The sequence below is a fragment of the Haemorhous mexicanus genome, chromosome 1, assembly GCF_027477595.1.
Source record: "Haemorhous mexicanus isolate bHaeMex1 chromosome 1, bHaeMex1.pri, whole genome shotgun sequence".
Taxonomy (NCBI): domain Eukaryota; kingdom Metazoa; phylum Chordata; class Aves; order Passeriformes; family Fringillidae; genus Haemorhous; species Haemorhous mexicanus.
The window spans coordinates 9,033,045-9,054,927 of record NC_082341.1 but is presented as its reverse complement, the minus strand read 5'-3'; the positions used below and the strand labels follow the sequence as shown (position 1 = coordinate 9,054,927).

Here is a 21,883-nt window from a genome sequence, read left to right as displayed (position 1 = left end):
TAATTACTTCCAAAAATAACCCGGACAATTGCCACGTTGCCACGTTTGCCTGAACATTCTCAGCCTCCTCTATTAGGATCTACTTGCCTAAAACTGCAGCTTCCAGAAATAGCATCAACTTTCTGAACTTCTCCTTGGACAAGGAAGCCAAGCACAATTTAAGTAAATGAATGTGCAAAGTATTGTGATGAGTTAACCTCTAAAAGGCCTTCACTTTTAACAACAAAGAGCACAGGCACTTCAGCAGCACAACAGTATTTGCCCTGGATCCTTAAATATCTCAGGGCGTTAGTGAATCTAGGCTAAATGGAAGATCAGAGCTAAAGCAGGATGAAGGCAAATAAGCTGCTGTTTATTATCTACCAGGGGACTAACATTAGGTCAACACACAGCACCAACTTCTTGCTTGGCTTTTTGCTTTTGGCTTTTGACTGTGTGATGGGTCCTTCTCTGTACCTTTCTCACCAACATGCTTGTGCACACCTGATAAATAAATAGGGGTCTCGAAGCTGCTCATAACCCGGCTCTTGTCTTGTTCTTCCACCTCATCACTACTGTAATGGCAGGCAAAGCGGGGGGAGCTGCCAGACTTGTGGGGCTTCAGCAGGCGGAGGTTGGTGGGCTGGGAGGGCAGCGCGTGTTGTCCTCTCCGTCTGCACTCCTCGGCAAAGGCTTCTTCATCTGCCTCCCCTGCAAAAAGCAAAAAGGCAAGAAAGGTGAGCTGCACCCAGAATGCATCCATTTAGCCTGGGATAAAAGCCCTCAGAAATGGGCTGGGCGTTAGGGGTCACAAAGCTCATGTCTTGGCCGTGGTTGGTCACATACAATCCTGGGTGTCTGCAGACTGGGGAGTGTCTGGAGCAGAAAGCTCCATCAGTGGCACCCAAAAAAGTCCACTAGATATGATGACTTGGGGGCCACTGTTCCCTTTTTCCCAAAGGGCAGGGTGAGGGAGCTGAGCACATGGCCCTGGACAGGATTTCTGTCCTGTGCAGAGCATGTCATCCCATCCCACCTCACTTGGACTGTCCTGCTCAAGGAAAAGATAAAAGGAGTGATAAATACCCAAGCTGGCTGCAGGAGTGGTGAGACAAAAATTAAGCCAGCATGGGTTCAGAGGGGCCAGATGTTGGACATCACAGCTGGAAGGATGGTGGAGATGTGTGGTGGAACACATGAAGACAAGAAATCATGTTGAAGCTGTGAGAGGCAAACACAGCCCAGAGGCAAGGCAGGCACACACAGCACAGGCCAACGCACACAATGGAAATAAAACCCAATGTTTGCAAAAACTGGTATGAAAGATGAGATACTCCTGTCATACTCATGCTGCTTTGCAGATGATACTTTCCTTTGCCACAGAAACTGTAACAGTACCACTGCTGCAAAGCAGAGAAATCAACTACCATAACACACACAAAACTCAGCAAAACCACACACTGGAAAACAAACAGATCCCCAAAAGTCAACAAAAGATGTTCAACTGGGAAAATAAGGGGGGAAAGACTTGGAACAAAGGTGTGTACCACATTGGTCTCTTAAAGGCTTTTTAAAGTTTCATTAGTTCAATTACTTAAGTACTTCTAATAGAGCTGATGAAATATGGCATCATTTTATTTTCATCAAAAGTGGTGTGTCATGTTCTGGAAGTTTTTCCTGGGATGTGCCCGGCATCAGCTGCTCAGGGAGGGGTGTGTGCTCCCAGCTAATGTGTGTGCTCTTAGTTCATGGCTGGAAAATGCTTTGAAGATGAAGAAGGCCCCAGGTACACAAGACGGGACAGAGCAGGAATCCCTGCTCTGTGTGTGCCCCACATCACCACTCCCAAACACAACGGGCTGCATTGTCTTTACCTTGTAATCCTACACGGGGAGATGCTTCTGAGGGCATGAGGAAAAGGAGGCAAGGTGTGTTTAAAAAGTCATTTCACAGTCAGTGAGGCCCTGCAGCAGAGGAGGACCCCTGAGCACACAATGGGCTGTGCTTGGGTGTCAGCAGAGGATGCTCCTTCCCGAGTGGTCAAATGCCCATCCCCACCTCAACACTCCTGCTTTTGTACCCTGGAGTGCCCCACACTCCAAAGGCACAAGCAAACACCACAGAAACACGAGTGATGACAAGACAAGGATTTCTGCATTTAGTCTCTGCCTGCCTGCATCACACCAGTGTAAAACCCTGGGAGTGTGGTTCTCCTTGCAGTAGGAGAGGGCTGCCAGGGTGGAACCAGGACTTCAGCTACAAGAGGCAGGGGGCGAGGAAAAGCTCAGGAAAAGCCAGATGCAGAATTGCCATCATCACCCATAAGAGGCTACAGGATTTTACACACTATACAAACAGCACTGAAGAAGGTATCAGGCTGATAATACCTATGAAGATAAGCCTATAAAATGCCAAGACCAAGGAAAAAAAGCACATGGAACCTGTTTACATCACCTGACATACAAAAAGCAGTCAAGAGAGTTCACTTCCTAACAAATTGCAGTGCACCAGAAATAGGGGACCCTCCTCTCCCATGGAAACACAAAGTGCATGGATTTCTTTTTCATGTGCTAAGTCCTGCTTAATGTATGTTTAAAATTTATACTCACAAATAGATGCAGAAATGGGAAACATGCTGAGGCCATCCTTGAGGCTCTGGGTGTGTTTGTGCACCACAGAGACATCCCAACCTGGCACACTCACACAGCTGCTCAGCACTGGGCTCAGGGAACCAGCACACCTTTGCAATCACAGAACACTTCAGCTGGAAGGAGCCTTTAAAGCTCATCTGGTCCAACCCTCCTATAATAAACAGGGACATCTTCCACTAGATCAGGGTGTCTCAGGGCCCCATCAAACCTGACCTTGAATGTTTCCAGGGATGAGACACCTACCCACTCCCTGGACAACCTGTGCTAGTGTTTTACCACCCTCACTGCCAGCATTTCATCGTTGTATCTAACAGCCCTCCTACAGTTTAAAACCATTACCCCTTGTCCTGTCACTACAGGCCCCACTAAAAGGTCTGTTTCCATCTTTCTTATTAGCTCTCTTAAGAATTTGAAAGGATTAAATCCATCTTCATCACCTAACAGAGTCCTTTGGTCTTCCATATCCCCAAAGCAAAAGGAAATTTTATTTCAACAAGTAGACTCCAAAAAATTGCCCAAACTTTTCACCCCTTATGAGTTGTGGGAGAGCAGGATGGCACCAGAAATTAGTTACACGGTGCAACATCACATCAGTTGTGATTTAAATACTGAATTGACTGCAGTGCTATGCATGGCATGAGCTGTCAGATCTTCCTCTGATCACCCACCTTTAGCACACCTGGCACAGCAACACTAAAGTGTGATTTGCATCAACCATTCTCTCCTGTTCTACATACTTGAAACATTTGAGCCAGACTGTGCCACTGTAAATAGAAAACTTGAACAGAATTTACTGTGGAAGAAGTCAGCCACTAAGGACATCACCACCAAAAAGTGCTTAAATTCTGCTGGAGCTTTGTCAGCTGAGATGTTTGTCCTAGAAATGGCTTTTAGGAAGACAGCAGGTATTGGGGATGGGGGCTGGGTGTGGAATTCCTGAGTTCTGAGCAGGACTATCCACCCAAGGAGCACCTTCCAGGAGTGCTCAGGCTTCAAACAGCCCTCAGTTCCCCCAACACCTCCTTCTTGCCACCCCCTGCTCCTCCACACCCACGTGAGAGCCTGGGCAGCCGTGCTGTGACCCCAAGCAGGGACTGAGCCAGGTTAAAAATAACCCTTTTTGCCAGCTTATTTTTAACCCAGCTCAGGGCCTGTAGCCAGCTCATCGTGCAGCTGCCCCAGCTGGGGCAGGGAAGGGGGAAATTGTTGAAGGCAGCTGGAATCAGCATCCAGGTGACGGTGTTAAGCAAAAGATCTTATTCTACTAATGCAAATAATAATTAAAAACCTAGCAGTTATTGCACTTGCAAAACCAGTTTGGAGAAGTTACATTTCTAAAGGTTAGTTCTGAAAATTACTGATTTGGCATTACCAGTAACATTTAAAACAATAATTAAGGTTTGGGTTTGTGCTGCGGCAGGTTCTCTGAAATGAACAGCAGCTTCTAGGGAAGAAAACAACCAAACAGGAGCTGTAGCATCCTAAAAAGCTGTGCTAGGGCTAACAGCTAGCAAGAAGGGCTGGGAGATAACTTCTCATCGCCAAGAGGGGCTGCATAGCAGAGGAAAGCAGAGCTCCTCGGAGCTGAATAAACCAGCAGAGGGCAATATTGGCTGTCGCCAGGTGTCCCAGCGGAGCAGCCGCTGCCAGCCCGCACTTGGGCGGTCACACGGGCATCGTACCCGGCTGTCGCTAACCTGGACCAGGTGGGGGCTTGGGGGAGCCACCAGCTACGCCAAAGGCTCTGTGCGTGATCCTGGAAATTTGTCTTAGCATAGTCTGGTGACATATCTCAATAGAGCAGTGTCCTAGGGTGACTTTATGATGCTTGTATCCCCAGTCTTCTGTTCTGTTTATGCTGATATTATATTCTGAGGATGACACACAGGAATGAGAACACCGGCAGAGAGATGCAGGTGAGCTGGGACAGGTGAGTCTCGGAGCACTTCACACCAGAGCAGTCCTGCACAGGCTACCACCATTATTTGTGTTGCATTTAAGTAATATCCCGGTATGTCCAGGAATTGAGCTGAAATCCTAGCAGGAATCAGCAGTAATTAATGGCAGGACAGTAATGACAGAAATACGCTGAACAAACCAGGGTAAACATCCTGAGGAGATGGAGCTGCTGATTTGCATTTACCAGCTCACTTCCCGCACGGCAGCCCTGCTGCTGCCTGCCGTGCTCTTACACAGCACACCAAAGAAATAAACCCAGAATCGGGGGTTTTCCCCTCTATTACGAAATAAAAAGCAGGTGCACCAGTTCGCTCAGTGCAAAGGAACACTTCCCTGAGGCCACAAGCACCAGAGAGCCCCTGGTGCCCAAGGCAGCACCAGGAGATGCAGCTGGTGAGGGACACCCGGCTGTGTCTAATGACACCGCAGCTCCCAGCCAAGCTCCTGCTGCCCCCGGGAATTCCAAGGCGGCTCGCAGGAAGCTTCCCCCATTGGAATCTTCTCTGAAGGATGGCCTGCGAAGTGTCTTTCTAATACTTCAAGACTCTAAAGTTAAGGGGCGGTGTAAACTCAGAGCAAGGCATCGTATTGCTGCTTCAGCCAGTCTGAGGTTCCCCTGAGCTGTTCCTGATGCGAGCTGACATCACAAAGAGTGCAGAAAGCTGGGGGTGGGAGGGGAGCTTTTCTTGAATTTCTTCCCCCCTCCTGTTACAAGGGTTTGGAATTTACCCCGTGCTTACAGAGGACCTGGAGTTTCTGATGACTCAGCTACACCCGCTGCTGCCACGGAGAGCTGAACTGCACTGGAAGGAGCAATCAGAAGTGAAAGAAAAAGGTCCCCATTCAAACACACTTATCAGAAGTCGATTGCACTGTGATCTTTGTAATTGTTGATCAGATTTTTCTACCAATGTACTTTTCCATGCTTGCAGCAGCTCTGGTATTAATATTTACCTTGGCAGAAGTTACCAGGGTTCTTCCTAAAGTCCACCAGTTGCTGGGAAATCTTGGGCTTTACAGGAACCAGTTTAATGTGAGGAGCCATCTAACTGATCTGTCCACAGGCCTGGATTACCCTGGGCTGAAAAAATCCTGGAGATAACTGGATCTTTTGTTTCTTCTCATGAAAGCTTCACATCTAATGTATGATAGCACAGAGAGAAGACAACAGGAGACCAAGTGACTCTACTAAAACACAGAAATGGTCTAATTTAGGGGACCACACCTTGAAAGTTGTTTCCAGAAAGTTGCCAAATCATCAGGTTTTTTTAATTCCTGTTGGAAACTAGGGATGCTCATTATAAAACACCCAGCCCAGGGTATTTTCCAAAACCACGTGAACACACACACCCCTCACCTCTCCTGAAACTGTAGACAACATGCTCAGCCAAGGAAATACTCCCTCACCATTACTAGAGGCTATGTTGAGCAAGTTCTTCTGATTAATTGTTCTTAAACTTGTTTCTAAATGCCAGGAAACACTAACACTGTGACACTCAGCAGGAGTTATAAAACCCTCTTTCAGCCTGGGCTCTCTTGGGTTTGTCAGACTCTATAGAAACCAAAATTTGCATTGAGCCCTCTTTGGAAAACGTCTCTGAGTTTGACAGTGACAGCCCTTAAAAATCTCTCTCTTGCTATTTGATGTGATGCGTACAAGAAAAAGCAGCCATTTTAAAATCCTCTGATTAAAAAGATGCACATAGTTTTGAAAGCTGAAAGAGCCTGAAGTCACTCAGAAACTATCCAGGGAATGCTGGAGCAGCTGCCCCATCTGCACCGTCACTTTTGTAAACTGTAAAAGGAGTTTATTTCAACAGTGACGTTTACCAGCCAAAGCACAGGACAAACAACGAGGTTTTGAGTCAGCTCACAACAGATCAGTGTCTTTCACCAATTATTGGCAATCATTTTCCTCCCAGAGCAAGTGCACTGGGTGTTACAGAGAACACAAGGTGATTCAGGGTTTCCTGGTGTCTGTCTGAGACTCCTATCCTGCAGAATTCAAGGAAATATTTATCCAAAGCGGTGCCTGGAGTGCTCAGCTGGGTAGAAACTGAAGATGCCAGCAGCTCCCAATCCAGAAACCTGCTCCCAGTGTCCCACCCCCTCCTCTCCCTGTCTCACATCCTGCACTGGCTCTGACAGCTCAGCTCTCTCAGCACTGCACTCTGATGTGGGTTATGTCTCCCTGCTTCAACCCAGAAACTCACATTAAGTTTATAATTAGGGGATTTGGGCTGGCCTTTCCCAGGACCAGCATTACTATCTTGCCTGCCATGCAAGCCAGGCATTTCCTGCCAGGGGGGAAGAAAAGCTCAGAAAGTGGCAGGAGACGGCAGGGGAGGTGGTGGCAAAGTCCTGGGAAGTGATGGAAAAAACAAGGGTGTGGGATTTGGGAAAAGGGACAGGCTGGTGGAGTGCTATTTCTGTTCTGGAGAGGCCTGGCTGCAGCACCTCCAGGGTCCAGGAAAGGGCAGGGCTCAATGCTTTCTGCTCCATGCTCAGAGCAACCCTCTGCCCTCCTGGCTTTAACAGCTGGCAATGGATTTGCTCCTTTCATTTCTGCCCTCGTATTCATCTGCTCCAGTGCCAGCTCACACTGTTCCTGCCCAGCTGTACCCCTGCAGCACAGACCAGAGCAGGGAAAACCCCACGCTGGCTTCTCTCACCTTCCCTGCCCTGCAGCAGCTCCCTTAGAAAGCTCCAACTTTAGATTTTCTTTTTTTTTTAGGTGGATTTTACCTATCACCTCCATCCACGCCCAAGAACCCCATGATATCCAGCATTCAGCTCAGCGTGTACCAACACGAATCCTGCACTCCCAGCACATCACAAGCTACTCAAGGCACATTTCACCACAAAGATTCCCCAATCTGCAACAAACTGGTAAAATAAAGTGAGTTTTCAGCACACACCAACCACAACAGTGCTGCTTTGACAGGAGAAGTGATCATGCTGTTCCCCATGGTGGCTATCAGGGATCAATGGCTACAGCCACTCCTGTTGGACCAGGTCGAGCTCTGGAACCTGGCCCAAAGAGAGGGAGCTGCTGGGAGAGCCTGGAGTTACTTCCTCCCTGCCAAAAGTTCCTCATCAGAACCTTTTAAAGCTCAATGAATTGGCCCTACATTATTTCTGAAGCAAGAGAGAAGGCACAGGCTGAGCACACCCAGGTTTCTGCAGCCATTTTCCTTCTGTGAAAGCACACCAGGGCATCCATATGGATAATGCCAGTTGCTCTCATCTTAAAGATCTGGGATGCTGGAAATGCAAATGGCAGGAGGTAACAACATGAATCCTCACGTTTCCAGCAAGCAGAGAGATGACCCAATTTGCATGCTCAAAGTGAATTTTATTAATTTTAAAATACTTTATCAAGCAGGGGCCTTTTATTCATTTCTGCATGAATTTTGAAAGGAAGCAAAGAATGAGGAATGAGCTTCACAGCTTGACACATATAAATACAAATTAGCAAGATTTCAAGCTCAGAGCTTGACCAAATGAACCTGATTTTTAAACAGCAATCAAGATTACTTAAAAGATTATATTTTCCACACTGTTCAGGGTCATGTCAGAGGTCTACCCCAGTTTCCTGCAAATCTCATGGCACAGCACTGCATTGAAGTGACCAGACCCCTTTAACCTGTACCAGGGGCTCCTGTTCTTGGGGCTTCTCTCTCCAACACACCTCACACAGCTCATGGCTGAGATGGAGCTCAGAACACTGCACATCTGCCTCTTACATGGCTCTTCTTCCTCTAGAAATTGTATCATTGACATCAAGTTCCTTGATTTGGTTTGATACTTACAGGGGCAGACAGTGATAGGACAAGGGGGAATGGCTTTAAACCATTGAAGGGGGCAGGTTTAGATTAGATATTTGGAAGAAATCTTTTCTCTGGGGGTGGTAAGGCCTGGCACAGTTTGCCCAGAGAAGCTGTGCATGCCCCATCCCTGGAAGTGTTCAAGGCCAGGTTGGACAGGGCTCTGAGCAACCTGGTCTAGTGGAAGGTGTCCCTGCCCATGGCAGGGGATCAGAACTGGCTGAACTTTAAGATCCCTTCCAACTCAAACTGTCCTGAAACAAAGAGGGTTTTTTCATCTCAGCTCTATTTCAACCTCAGACAGAAATCCCCGTGGGTTTCATCTCTGCCATGAGGAAGCCTCGCAGCCCAAGTTTCACTTTGAAATTGTATTTGAAGTGCAAACCAAAATCCTACAGAGGGGAAAAAAAAAAAAAACCAGAAATGGAAAAAACCAGCCCTTATAATGAAACTTAATACTCATTACTAGAGGAAAACAAAGAAGTAAAAATTCCACAGTGCAACTGCATGCAGCCCTGCCAGGTCCTCCATGGTGTACCCAGACTTGAGGTGCCTCCACAAGTGTTTTCACTGCCCCTGTGCCCAAGCAGAGCCCCATGGACCTTCACATCTCTCCCACTTGTTCTCCAGAATCTCCCAGTTCCACATGAAACAGCTCCTTCTCTGCCCCCAAAGACAAAACTTTGCTTCTTGTCTTCAGCCCTTCTAGGAGTTTCCACCACCAGGTCAAGCAAAATTGGCTTCTAATTAAAAAGCTCTTCAAACAGCAAAAGCAGAGGAAAAGTGCTCTTCTACTTTTGCAACAGATCTTTATAACTCTTAAGAACTAATGAGTTGAAGTATCAAGACGTCATCTTATATTCCCATTAGTGGCCCTCACTAAAGGAGCAACTTCAGAACAGTTCTGAGCAAGCCCTAATTTGCAAATTGTGCAGCTGTGTTACATATTTTTCCATTGATTATCAGCTTTAAACCAGTCTTCTTAATGCACAGCAAACCCAGATTACCGTAAAAGAAAAAAAAGATACATCAAGAAAAAGCCATGCAGTTAAATTTAAAAATAAAAGAATCTCATGAGTGACTGCAGAAAAATGTGATGAATGACTTCCCCAGCTGTTTTGTCAACACTTCCATAGTAATTTGGCAAAAGCACAAAATCACTAAGTTTATACTTTCATCAAATGGCTATTAGTGCTGTTGAAATATCACAGACACAAGACAGTGAGTGCAAGCCCCACGTTTCATATTGCACTGTCCACACTCTGTTTGCAAGGGCTCATCTTTTCAGGTTAATCATTTGAAAAGTATTCTCCCTTCTACCCTGAGGCTTAAATATGACACTGTGGCTCTGACACTAAGGGTTCCACATATTAATTTAAAAAAAAAGAAGAGATACCTGCTCTCTCCAATTATACCCCCCAACATGCAATTTATTCCTCATCCATCTATCCTGTAGGACTACAGCAAGCAAATCCCATCTTCCAGTGTGAGCACACGTCCCTGATTTACACAGCTCCAGAGACCATCATCTTTTAAATGACCCTGAAAGCATCACATGATCACAGTACCAGGACATCTCTTCTGAGGCTCAGTAGGTTTCAAAGTATTTAATGAACTTTCACCACAAAACCCAGTTCCCAATGACAGGAACACTAAGTTGTTAGCTGCTGTTCCATTTTTGACACAAAAATGACAAGCCTGAATTTTTAAAAAACAGTGTTTCAAGTTGACATTCAGTGGTAGTTTTGACTAAATGCTATATTTAATTATGAAACCTGTACACTTGGCCTTAGAGGAGACATGACTCGCAGGCTGCATCAACTTTTGTAGTTTGGCATCTCCAATCCATCTCAAAGTTTCCAAACATTCTTCCTTTCCCACCCATAGTCAAGATCTTAAAACCCACCACAGTTTAGAAATACAATTTTTCAAATCCTGTCAATAACAATGTTTATAAATGTAATGTATGCACACATAAACATGCAGGTATTTAAACAGATAAAAATAAATTGTTCCAGGTATGCTTCTCAAAATGAACTTCTGACCAAACAACCAATAAAGAGAGCACAGAAATGAAGATTTTCTCTACTGAAAAAACCCCAAACACCAAATGAGGAACATGACTACCACCCAACAGCTACCAATACTTACAATTCTCTTTTGTGCCTGGAAACAGTATCATCAGTTTACACACTCCTTCTGCAGAGATCCAGTGGGAGCAGGCAAGATTTTACCAAGAGGGCTTTGTGAGTTTTGGAAAGAGAAGGAGAGTTTGAAGAGTGACATTAGTACCTCTGGGTGCACCCAGGAAGGGCAGGTACCTCCCAGGAAGGCCACCCCAGGGCTGCCCCCATCCTGTGTGGCTGCAGTGGCACCATGCCACCTTCTCCTCTTCTCACACACCTTGAGATCTGTGGGATGAAGCACCAAGGACAGGAACAACCATAATCTCTGGGGCCAAAGCAGAAAAGGGGGCACCAGTATTTAAGAACTTTCCATAATGGCAGAGAACCTGGAGAGCTCCACGTTCCAGAAGGGTGGAATGCACACTGGAGAGCCCACTGGCTCTTGGTGGAGAAGTGGATGTGACCTTGGGAGGGCTGCCCCCACCAAAACTGCACAACTGAACAGCACCTGAAGTTGCCATAACCAGCTTCTGCTCAAAATCACCCAGCATACAGATGTACCCTCATCTCCTGTAATTCTGTGATGGCAGTGAAAGATGACAGTGAAAGTGAAAGCTTTATGAAAGAATGTTTAAGTGACTATTTGTCAGTGGGATCAATATATCATGGTATAAATATTTGAAAAATTATAAAAACAAGTATCAAAACTGCTGTGGTTTGAGCTGTGTAACTACAATTTTGTAGCAGCCCACAGTGCAGCATCCAGCAGAGCTACTCCACCTCCTTGAACATCTCAGAATCTTCTCAGAAACACTGGCCAAGAGCTTTACTGAGTGTGAAGGTGTCAAACTCCATTTACACAGAAGCATTTCTCCTCAGCCTTGTGAACCAGTGTGGCTCCCTTTGCAGGTTTGGAAATGTCCTGCAGACATCCCTGTGACAGAGAGAGCAAACCTGGAACAGATCCACAACAGGTAAGGCTGATGTTCACCTACATTTGTTATCATGCAGGTCAGGGCTGACAGAAATAGTCCCAGATTTTGAACATTTGAGAACACTTTGTCACTTTCCAATTAAAATTCTGACCTTGCTTGAACTGCTGGTATTGGATACAGCCTGGTATCTCTACAGAAACAATCTCCATTTACAGTAATATTTAAAAATACTAAATAAAAGAATCATGAACTGTTTTTCTAAGGAGAAAGTTGCTTAGACAAGACTGAATAGTGGACTGGAAACAGAATTGGAGCCAAAAGGGCAGCAAAATTGCCTTCCAGGAGATGGAATCTGTTTGCAAAAGCCTTCAAAGCACTGAATTTAACTGAGAAGATAAATCAACAAATAAAACCACACTGTTGTAAGAGCAATAAATAGACACTGATGACAGTTCAGTTAGGACCTGAGTGCCCACCTCTACTCCAGTTTTAACTGAAAATCTAGAGGACCTAGATTTAAAAAGATTAGCCAAAATAGTCACAAAAATAGAAAACCCAAGAGGCTTTGACCTCTGTTAACAATCTATCATCTAACCTACGTGAAAGCTGCACTCTAAGTTGCCAGCTTGGCTCTGTGCCCCTTACAGGCCCAAACCCAACAGCAGAGACACTGACAATTTGGGTAATTTTGCCACCACACCCAGAAAACACAACAGCAATCTGAATCCAGAGCCAGCATGAACCAAGGGCTGGCTTCTGGTTTCAGGAGGAGCTGGGAGGTGCAAGGCAAAATTCCCCCCCACAAACAGTTCTCATAAAAGAACTTTCCACTACTGGAAACTATTCTGTGCAGGGCAACAAGCACCTCCCCTGCAACAGAGCGGCACGAGCATGCACTTGGCTTTGTGATTTATTCCACAAAAAGGGTTACCAGGGATGGAGTCATCACCTTCTATAAACATTTCGAGGGCAAAAACACACATGTGATCTCAGAGCAAGTGCTAGAGGAGAGGGAAGAGTGGAAACCACGCAAGAGTAATCAATTATTCTTATCTTCTCAATTTGGTTGATCAAGAAGAGCAGGGAGGTTCGAACACCTGTGTCTTCTCAGAAAAATGTTTTATTTCCCTGAGCTGAGTTTCTTGTTTTCAGGAGTGATTACAAGAAGCATCTTCTCAATTACTCACTGCATTAGAAGCCACTTTCTGTTCTATGACACTTTTCAAGACAGAGTTATAGCTATTAATAAATAAATTATTAATGGCTACAAAACTGCTATGAGAAAGCTTCAGGACAAATTACTCTACTTTCTTTTAACCTTTAACCAAATGGACTTTCTTCCAATTCTTTCAGGCTAATACTTTCAATATAGATCAAAAGTAGGTCAATAGCAATATTTCAAAAGTACTTTTGAAATTTAGACACCCCTTCTTGCAATAGATCCTGCAATTTAGATACTATATAGGAGTAGCTGACATTGATATGTAGCACCTCTAATATGAATATGCATAGTAAAGTACACATCATTTTCTTTTTACTTAACAGAGGTAAAAGCCAATCATCTACTTGTCATTTTCTACCTGCTTCTCAAAAGGACAGGGTGTTTAGTCTATGAACACTGGGCAGTGACTGTAACAGGGGACTCGATTCGTACAGCAAACAAAACTGCATCCTCCACCTCTGGAATAGGTTCCACACAGAATGCAATGCAAATCTTTGAAGATCCTTGGAAAATACAGATAAAATTGATGGAATTGTTTTGCTTTGACAAGTTCCAGTTCCTGTACTTTTAAAAACATTTGGTTTTAAAAATTTTTAAGTTTTGAAGCCTTTACTGCTAACGTAAAGCCTTTACTGCTTACTTCAAGGTGTGCACTGGCTACACACTTTGCAGACTACAGAAATGTTTCTGTCCAAGCCTCCTTTTAGGCCAGAAAAGAGCAGAGCAGTACAACACGTACACTTGTTTGCTTTTCCATTAACAAGATTCCTTGTGTCACTACAGCTGGCTCTGGCCATGCTGGTGACTGGAAAAAGCCTTACACTTTTTATTACTTGCTCAGAAAGGAGACTGCACAAGGGCTATTTTCAGGGCTGAAAATTTACATCTCAAAATATGGTTCCTCTGACTATTGAAGAATAACATTCTGGAGTTCTAGTGCTCTTCAAACAGGATACCTTTCCCAGAAAATTTGGGAGGACCTAAAGAGATATCAGGATTTTACCACACAATAGCTTACCTTTTAGTTTTGTTACAAACTGTGTCTGTTCCTTATATGACCCAAATGCTGATGAATTACAATTCTAGGAAGTTGCCTTTCCTCAAGTTCTCCTTAGAAATAAAACTAACAAATGCAGCTCTGGGTATATACAAATCCCAAAATATCATCCACAGAGAGGTTTTTCACACACAGCCCTGTAGACTTGCCTGGCTACTCTGTAGAACCATTTTTCTGACACAATGCAGTCTTAGGCATTTAGCACACTACCAAAGGTGATTCCATGAACAAAGAGCCAGCTCTTTTCATCACAGTCACTTAAAATTCAAAACACATGTATTGCTAACCACTTGAGATATAACACACAATAAAAATAAAAAACTTTAGATCATTAAAACACTGCCAGCATTCGAGCAAATGAATAGTTTACTCTGAAATGTGGATCTTTGCTGTATCATTACACTGATTAACAAGAGACATCCTAATCCTCAGCTGAGGAGTTGGAATTAGGCTGTCTCAAGGTGTGCAGTCAGTAGCTGGTGAGAAGACAGGACATACACAAGGGCTCATTGTATTGCAAATTCCAAATCTAACTCCCTGGCACAGTCATCACCGACCTCGCCCTGGTTCCTCCTCCTCCTCACTTAACATCCAATTCATCCATTACAATAAAGCCACTTACCTGAACAGATCCAGAACGTCTTCTCCCACATGAAGTCCACTCTTGGCACCTACACATCACAAACTGGATGCTTTAGGGCAATAGTCATCAGGCTGCCCCAGATGCACGTGGTGTTGGCTCCTCTCTTCCCAGCTCCCCTGCTTCCTCAGCACCTCCCGAGAGACAAAGCAGCCCCCACATCACAAAAGCATCCCCCAGTCTGAAAACCACAGTAAGGGAACATGACCTGTGCATCAATGTCAACACATCAGGAGGGAGGAAGCCCAGGTACAGCCCATGGAGGAGGGCTGGAAGGAGCACTGTGCTCCATGGTGCATCTCGCCCTGTGCCCCAGGCTCCCAGAGCTTCCACTACTTCTCTGTAAAGCCCAAGCAATCCCTTCTCACTAGGAGATATTTTTCAGAAAGTTGGTTTTTAAGATGTGAAAGCCAGAGAAACTACTGCTCTTGGCAGCTTCTTCCAACAGTTAATCATCCATGTGTTAAAAATGTGTTTATCTTCTCATTTGAATTTGTCTAGCCTGATACAAATATTTATACTCTTCTTCCAAACAAGGCGACCTTTGATATGCACAGTTTTTTCTAACTGGTGTACACATTTTTTAGAATCAAAGTGGAATTTGGCACACCATCCTCAGGCTGCAGAAGCACCTCCCTTGCTTGTGCTGGCAGGGGAACAGCCTCCAGAGCAGGGCTGAGCCTGGGCAGCCAGAGAACAGGCAGGGTTCACTGGAGGAGGCGACACAGACAAACAGCCACCACTTCTGCATTCACTGTGATAACTCGTGATCATGTTTTCCTGATGAGAAAGGCAAAAGCCAAATGAGGAGAAAAGTCCTTGAAATTTATGCCAACAGCACAAAACAAGCTGCATTGTTTTCCTGATTCTCCCTTACTGGTTTCAAGGACCTTAAGATTTGCTGTTCTTCTCAGGAGTACACCATCCAATCCCAGAAAAGACAGAAGTAGCACTAGAGGTGTTTAATAAAAGAAACATTTTGGTGGTTGTCCTAACTCTCAAGATAAATGTCCCCAAAACAACAATCTTCCACCTCTTTGCAATTACTCAGGAGCTCAATCAAAAACCAAGGGCAGGAGGCTTGTGAATGCTACTCCTGCTTGCAGGCAGTGCCAGATACAGCCAAAATAGCTCCAAGTGAATTTCTAGCTCTCTACCACTCTCCTGGACAGCCAGTTCCCACTTGGTGTAGAAGAGATGAATAATGCCCTTTCATTATCCAAGTGCAGTGCATTTGGTGATAAGGACCTGACTCTATTTCCATAGGCACCCAGCAGTAAGAAATGAGATTAGCAGAGTAATTCTCAGGGGTGTCTGAGTGACTACTCAACAGGAGATGCCCAAGTAACTCAAAGCACCAAAGTGCCTTCTGACAAGAGGCAGTGATATTACAGAAAGCTTGGCCTCTGAAGACAGAAGGCCTTGTCCTCTAGCTAAGAAATGCTGCAGGAAAGGCTGAGCCTTGGCCATGTGAGTTTTCTCCATTTTCCTTCAGAAATACTTTCACAGAGAAGTTCAAAACAATTTTAAAACATCCACAGTCTAGCTCCCCCTGGAAGGAGAATGACAGTGGCTGATACTGCAGAATGCTCTTACACAAAAGCAAAGCACAGTATTTCCATTGCTGAGTATGACAAATATCAGAACAGGACGAAAAATGCAGATTTATTTTCTGTGAAGAGTAAAAGGCAGCCTCCAACTACATGTCTAGGAGAAAACTTTGCCAGAGGTGGCTATGGTGACAGTTATGCAAATATGTGATAAATTAGCAAGTTAATCTTACTCTGTGTATCAGTTACAAAGATTAACATAGGCTTGACATGTATTTCTGGAGGGAAACCTAAAGATGGATGAGGCTGCCCAGCTTTTCTACCAGATGTCTCAAAGCCTCTGCAGCCTTATGACTTTTTTTATTATTGGGAGGTAAGCTCCTCTTCTTCACCACAATTTAATCAAGCTTGTGACTGGAACCAAGACAGAAGATTCCAGAGCTACTGCTTTGCATTTTCAGCTGGTTTAGCAGCACCTTCGAGCAACTCCATTACAGACACAGCCAAGTAATTCTCTTTTCTGGCCATCACAAATGCGTGTTCCTCAACATGAATACTATGACCAGTCACCCAGGCTGGATTCCTCTCTCATTCCAGTAACTCAAATAAATTCACAAATAAGAAACAATGCAGAAAATGTCAAATTTGACTTTCAACTTCAAAAAGAAGGAGGAACTGAAGCGTTCTCAATGTACCATGTTATCTGTTTTATCAGGTAACAGACCAGCAAGCTCACATGAGCTTTTCCAAACTAGGTGTTACTATTTCATCTCTGTCTAACATTCAGGTGAAAGAAAGGATTCAGCTTTATTTTCACTGCTGGTAAACTAGCAGCTACATGGTTTTGTTTTTTTCTATTTTCATGAAATTCACTTGAAGTTGGTCACATTGAAAAGAGCTAGAAAAGCCCTCATTTGAGAGTCAGAGGTAAATATAAGCTATAGGCTAAAGCCAAATTTTAAGAGTTATTACCAGAAGCCTCTAAAAATATTTTTTCTTGACTGTCAATTTTAAGTCAGGTTCAAAAATTACCTCTTTTTAGTGAGTTTAAAATGAACTCAATATGCTGCAAAGTCAACTTTATTGTAAAAGCCAGAGAAACTAAAGAGAATTCTATTTAATCGTGTCCTTCTGATAAAATGTTTTACTTATCTTCTCAATTAAACACACTTTAATCCCCACCACAACATTTTGAACCTGACAACATCTGAGAGTCTTCCACTTCCTTTATTCTTTTAGAAGGTAATTAGCAGTAAGGCCATCAGTGCAATCTACCTCACACCAGGACAGCCCAGCTTTCAGGCCTGGGCACTATCACCTCCAAACTCCTGCCTATCTTTTGGCCACAGCAGCATGACAGAGCATAAAGTACTCATGTGGGGTTTTGATTAACTTTCTACCAGCTGTTTTAAGTGAGATAACACCTAATGCAGCACTGAGTCTGCCACCATAGAGTTTTCAGAGAAGTTTCAGTGAGTTTAAATCAGCACAGCTTACAGAGGCTCAGGGTTATGGCTCTGATCATCACGGGATTTTAATTACTTAATTTTTTTTTTAATCTGACAGCAGCATCTCAAACATAAGGTTTACTATTTTGTGAATGTATGGCCTATATAACAGAGTATAAACCAACCATCTTCAGCTTTAACCTTTCAGGAGTGCACTTCACTCAACAACCAGCTCTAGCCAAGGTATATTTTTCAAAACCAAGTAGAAAATCCACTAGAATTATAAATTCAAAGATACAGTTTGTAACACTAACAAAGCCAATATTCTTCATTCCAGTCCTAGTGCAATGTAAGGACCATTTCAGCATTTCAGGTGGAAGGTAAGAAGTTCTGTACCTATGACAACCACTTTAAGACAATAGCAAGAAAACTCAAACTATGTTGAGGCAAATCAAGTCTGTGGTCATAACTCCATCATAAAGTAAACAAGCCCTGAGGGAGCAGACAGTGCAAACAGGCTTTCTTATGTTAAAAAAGAGCAAGTTTCAAAGTTTGGTTACTGCTGACTGGCAGATTACTGATGTCCATATTGCCATTAGCCCATGAGAATACCATGACTTAAGAATAAGCCTAAACACCAGAACATCCAAAAATCACAACCAAAGAGGCAGATTTTCCAAAAATACTAGGAAACACTTCCACAAAAAGGTTTACAAGTATTTTAAGTACCAAGCCCCTTTAGAAGGTTCTCTGACCACAAGCATCAAACAGCTGTAGCATTCATTCTGCAATAAAACCATCTTCAGAAGCACTATCCTGTTACAACTACAGATTAAACTCAGGCAAAGGAGCTCACTGCTCAAACAGAACAGAAGCAGATTCAGGAACTCACATTTCCAAAAATAAAAAATAAAATCTAACTTTATCACTGGACTATCCCACAGATGGTCTGAAACACAGCACAGCTAAATACAAAAGACAAACCTCCAGTTACACCTAATGCCAAAACACTGAAGGAGTCAAGGAAACAGGATAACCAAACACAAACACTGAGAAGAGATACAAACCCTCTGGGCTTAGAGATGATGGGTTTTTAAATCTTTTACAATCTTGTTTTCAGCATTCTAACTCAGCTCATCAATTAATCACAAGTTGATACAGGATCCACCTGACAAATGCTACACACACACTCTCTGCACAGCAGCTTTGTCACCTACACCACAGACCAAGCCCTCTGATTCTCAGCAGAGAAGGTATTGTGACAACTGAGCACTGCAGGAGTGCAGCCATTTTACAGTGTGAAGCATTCCAACACAAAATCCCAAACTCCTTCAGTAAAGCCAAGTGGAAGGGGCAGATGCCATGCAATCTACAGAGAAACTGGGGTTAGTGTGCTGCACTGGGATTACTGCCATGCACAAGGGACTGCAAAGAGGTTGCACCAGGAGAAAGCATTACAAAGTTCTTGTATCCACCAATGAACTTTGAAGCAGAGCATGAAGGACTAATTGACCTGGCAGGTTCAAAAACTCCATCTTGGTTTTTCCAAACCACTGTTTTTCCAGGATACTTAATTTAAATGGGATGGTGTCCCTAAACATTCAAAATTATTCCCTCATGTATGAAAAGATGGCACTTTAAATCCAATAGCACCTGGTTTTGAGAGCTGCCTCATCCCACTGTACATCTGTACCTAGCATTTGCTATCAAGAACTTTTTCTGTTGTTAATTATTTTGTACTATTTTGGCCAAAATTGAAGTTTAAGGAAATGTGCTGCCCTTGATGATCTATCACTTCCAATAAACAGATCTTGTACATCCATGCAAATTATGTATTAGAAAGGAACAACATAAAATTTTTTTCAAAGCAACCTAACAAGTGGGTTTTCAGGAGAAAACAACTAAATTCAGCAAAGAAATTCTGAATTTAATATGGAATGTGAGTTTATTCTGTGTTTTAAAAAAAGGAGCTGGATGCAAGAAGTTGCATCCAAAAATATGTTGGATGTGATGTCATTTCAAAAAACACTGAAAGAGATGGAGACTGTCAGGTTTAGGTCAAGTGAACAATGACAGATTTTTCAACCTGGAACTGGAATTGCTGGTCCAATGACATATTTGGACCAAGACCACATATCCAGTTCAACTACCAGCCTATGGAAATGCTGGTGTGTGGGTATCTCACTCCTGCAGAAATCTACTGCCAAATTCTGCCTTCTGCTGACTCATTCTCTGTGTTTTGCCAGTTTCTACCAAAGAAATGCAGCACTGCCATTTCAATGCTGCATTTTGGCCAGCTCTGACAAGCAGCTTTAGGGATCTGAAGGCAGAACAGAGACTATCCAAAAAACTGGACCTTGAGCAAATTTAGTGTTAAAAAATATCACTATAGAACCCTGGTGGGACCTGTTTGTGTGTAATACTGTGAGAAGGATCATACTTTCCTAGGTAAGAAGATAAGCAAGTGGATACAGATCTGCCACCCTAATTGTGTTCTTAACCTGAGCAAGGTAATTGAAATGTTAAAGAAGATGACTTGGAATAAAACTAGAAGGCAAAGTTTGGCACTTTAATATAAAATCTATGGGTATCCAGAGGAAGGCATTCAAACTCAACTCCAGATTGTCCTAATTTTATTTGACTTGGTAATCAATTTTAAAGCATTTTTTACAATTTACATAATTTAAAGGAGCACACTGCATCCTATAAATATAAATTAACATTTTTAATAACTCAAGACATCACAACAAAGCCAAATTTTGAAATAAATTTCATGTTTAGTTATCTGGATCAAGAAGCAACATACATGGGGAGGGGAAAAAAACAGCATTAACAAGAAAACACTGTTTAGTTCTAAACTAAGTTTGTGCTTCTACATCAAAAACACAACACTGAAGTGACAGGAACTCTGCAAAGAACTTGAAAAGGTATATAACTGCTTTAGTCCCAAAACCAAAGTATATATTTCTTTTTTCTTCTACATGTTTGGTTTTTTTATTTTTCAGTTCTATCAAATTAGCATTAATGGTAGAGGGACAAAAGTACAATACACTAACTTTACTGCAAATACAAATTCTGTTGTAGCAGTCTGTTAGCTCGGTTTGGCTTAAGTTGAAATGGTTTTCCTGCATGAAAAACAAGAGCAAATCTTTTCAATGTATTTAATAATCAACACATTTGTTAGTACAAAGCAGATGGTGTTCAGCAAGAAGGCATTAGGTGATCATTTGAAAACACCATGCTTTTTTTTTTTTTCCTTTAACCACTAAGCCACCCTGAAGAGTTTTGTTCAGGCCAGATGTTCAAAGCTGGTGCACAGGTGAAAGCTGCACATCCATGACCTATGCATGGAACTATCCAGAACATGGCAGGTGTTAACATACACCATTAGTTACCTGCATGCTTTCTCTGTGACACACCAAAACCAAATCATCTTTCACTAAACTTTGAAAATCTGGTCTTCGTTACAAATGAACACTTTACTTCACTCCATTAATTTAACAAAGGGCATTAATCCATCTTTTGATTTTTGGTTGAGGACTAAAAATAAGAGTGAGATATCACAATCCTAATAATTTTGTCCAAATCTTCAAAGCAATTATTTGTTCTCAAAATAGGAAAAAAAAAAAAAAAAAAAAATCTCAATTCTCAGTCTTTTTGAAATTATTAAATGTTAAATAAATAAACATTTGATAAATGTATATTTATATTTACTACAGATTATTTTTAAGCAAATCTCAGAATAACTTCAGAAAACTTTTTAAAACAGAATTGCTTTAGGCCTAGACTTAAAATAATTACATATTAGGGAAAAAGATGGAGTTAGAGAGTCAGCCTCTGAATGCTTCTTAAAAATAGGTGCTTCAAATACAGGTTTAGAAATGAAATTAAAAAGAATGTTTTCAGTCACATTGAAGAAAACATCTGAGAAGAAAAAAGGCCCTCATCCTTAAGATTGAAGAAAAAGATGGTAAGGGGGAAGGAAAAAAAAAAAAAAAAAAAGCACCGTTTTCCCAAGTTGCCCAAATCACACACAGACACAGGAAGGTTACAAATGCCATTCATGAAAGAATGCACCACAAACATCAGCATTTATTCATTTTGAATTTTTTTTTTTAGCAAATGACAAAAGACTCAGCTCACTGGCTTCACTTTTGTTTACCTTTTGCTTACATTACACATTTAAACATTTGTCAAAACTTACTAAAGTTGTCTGCATTCATGCACAACTAGAAAACATCCTTAATTTATTTAAACCAGAAATGCATTACCAGAAATGTATTAACATTGTTCACTACTAAACATTAAAAAAAAAAAAAAAAAAAAGTTGAAATTATTAAAAAGGTTATCCTGGAACTGTTAACTTCACAGCAGACTTGAACTACTAATTGGCTCACATTTCAAATTGGAAAAAGCAAGATTCATGCTAGTGTTAGTGTACATCTCGCCCTAGGACTAACTGAAGGATCATGGTTCACCTTGATCACAG

The 21,883-nt window shown here is 42.6% G+C and overlaps 1 protein-coding gene across 2 annotated transcripts in view; it reads right to left on the bottom strand.

The window, feature by feature from the left end:
• Window positions 1-21,883, bottom strand: part of DNAJB6 (DnaJ heat shock protein family (Hsp40) member B6) — a 57,945-nt gene that overhangs the window by 9,017 nt on the left and 27,045 nt on the right. Inside the window, exon 9 of one of the 2 annotated variants that reach the window (XM_059839720.1) lies at window positions 457-690. In XM_059839720.1, the coding sequence (XP_059695703.1) occupies window positions 457-690 (234 nt within the window). The remainder of the gene's footprint in view (window positions 1-456; window positions 691-21,883) is intronic. The other variant, XM_059839729.1, reaches the window with a different exon arrangement.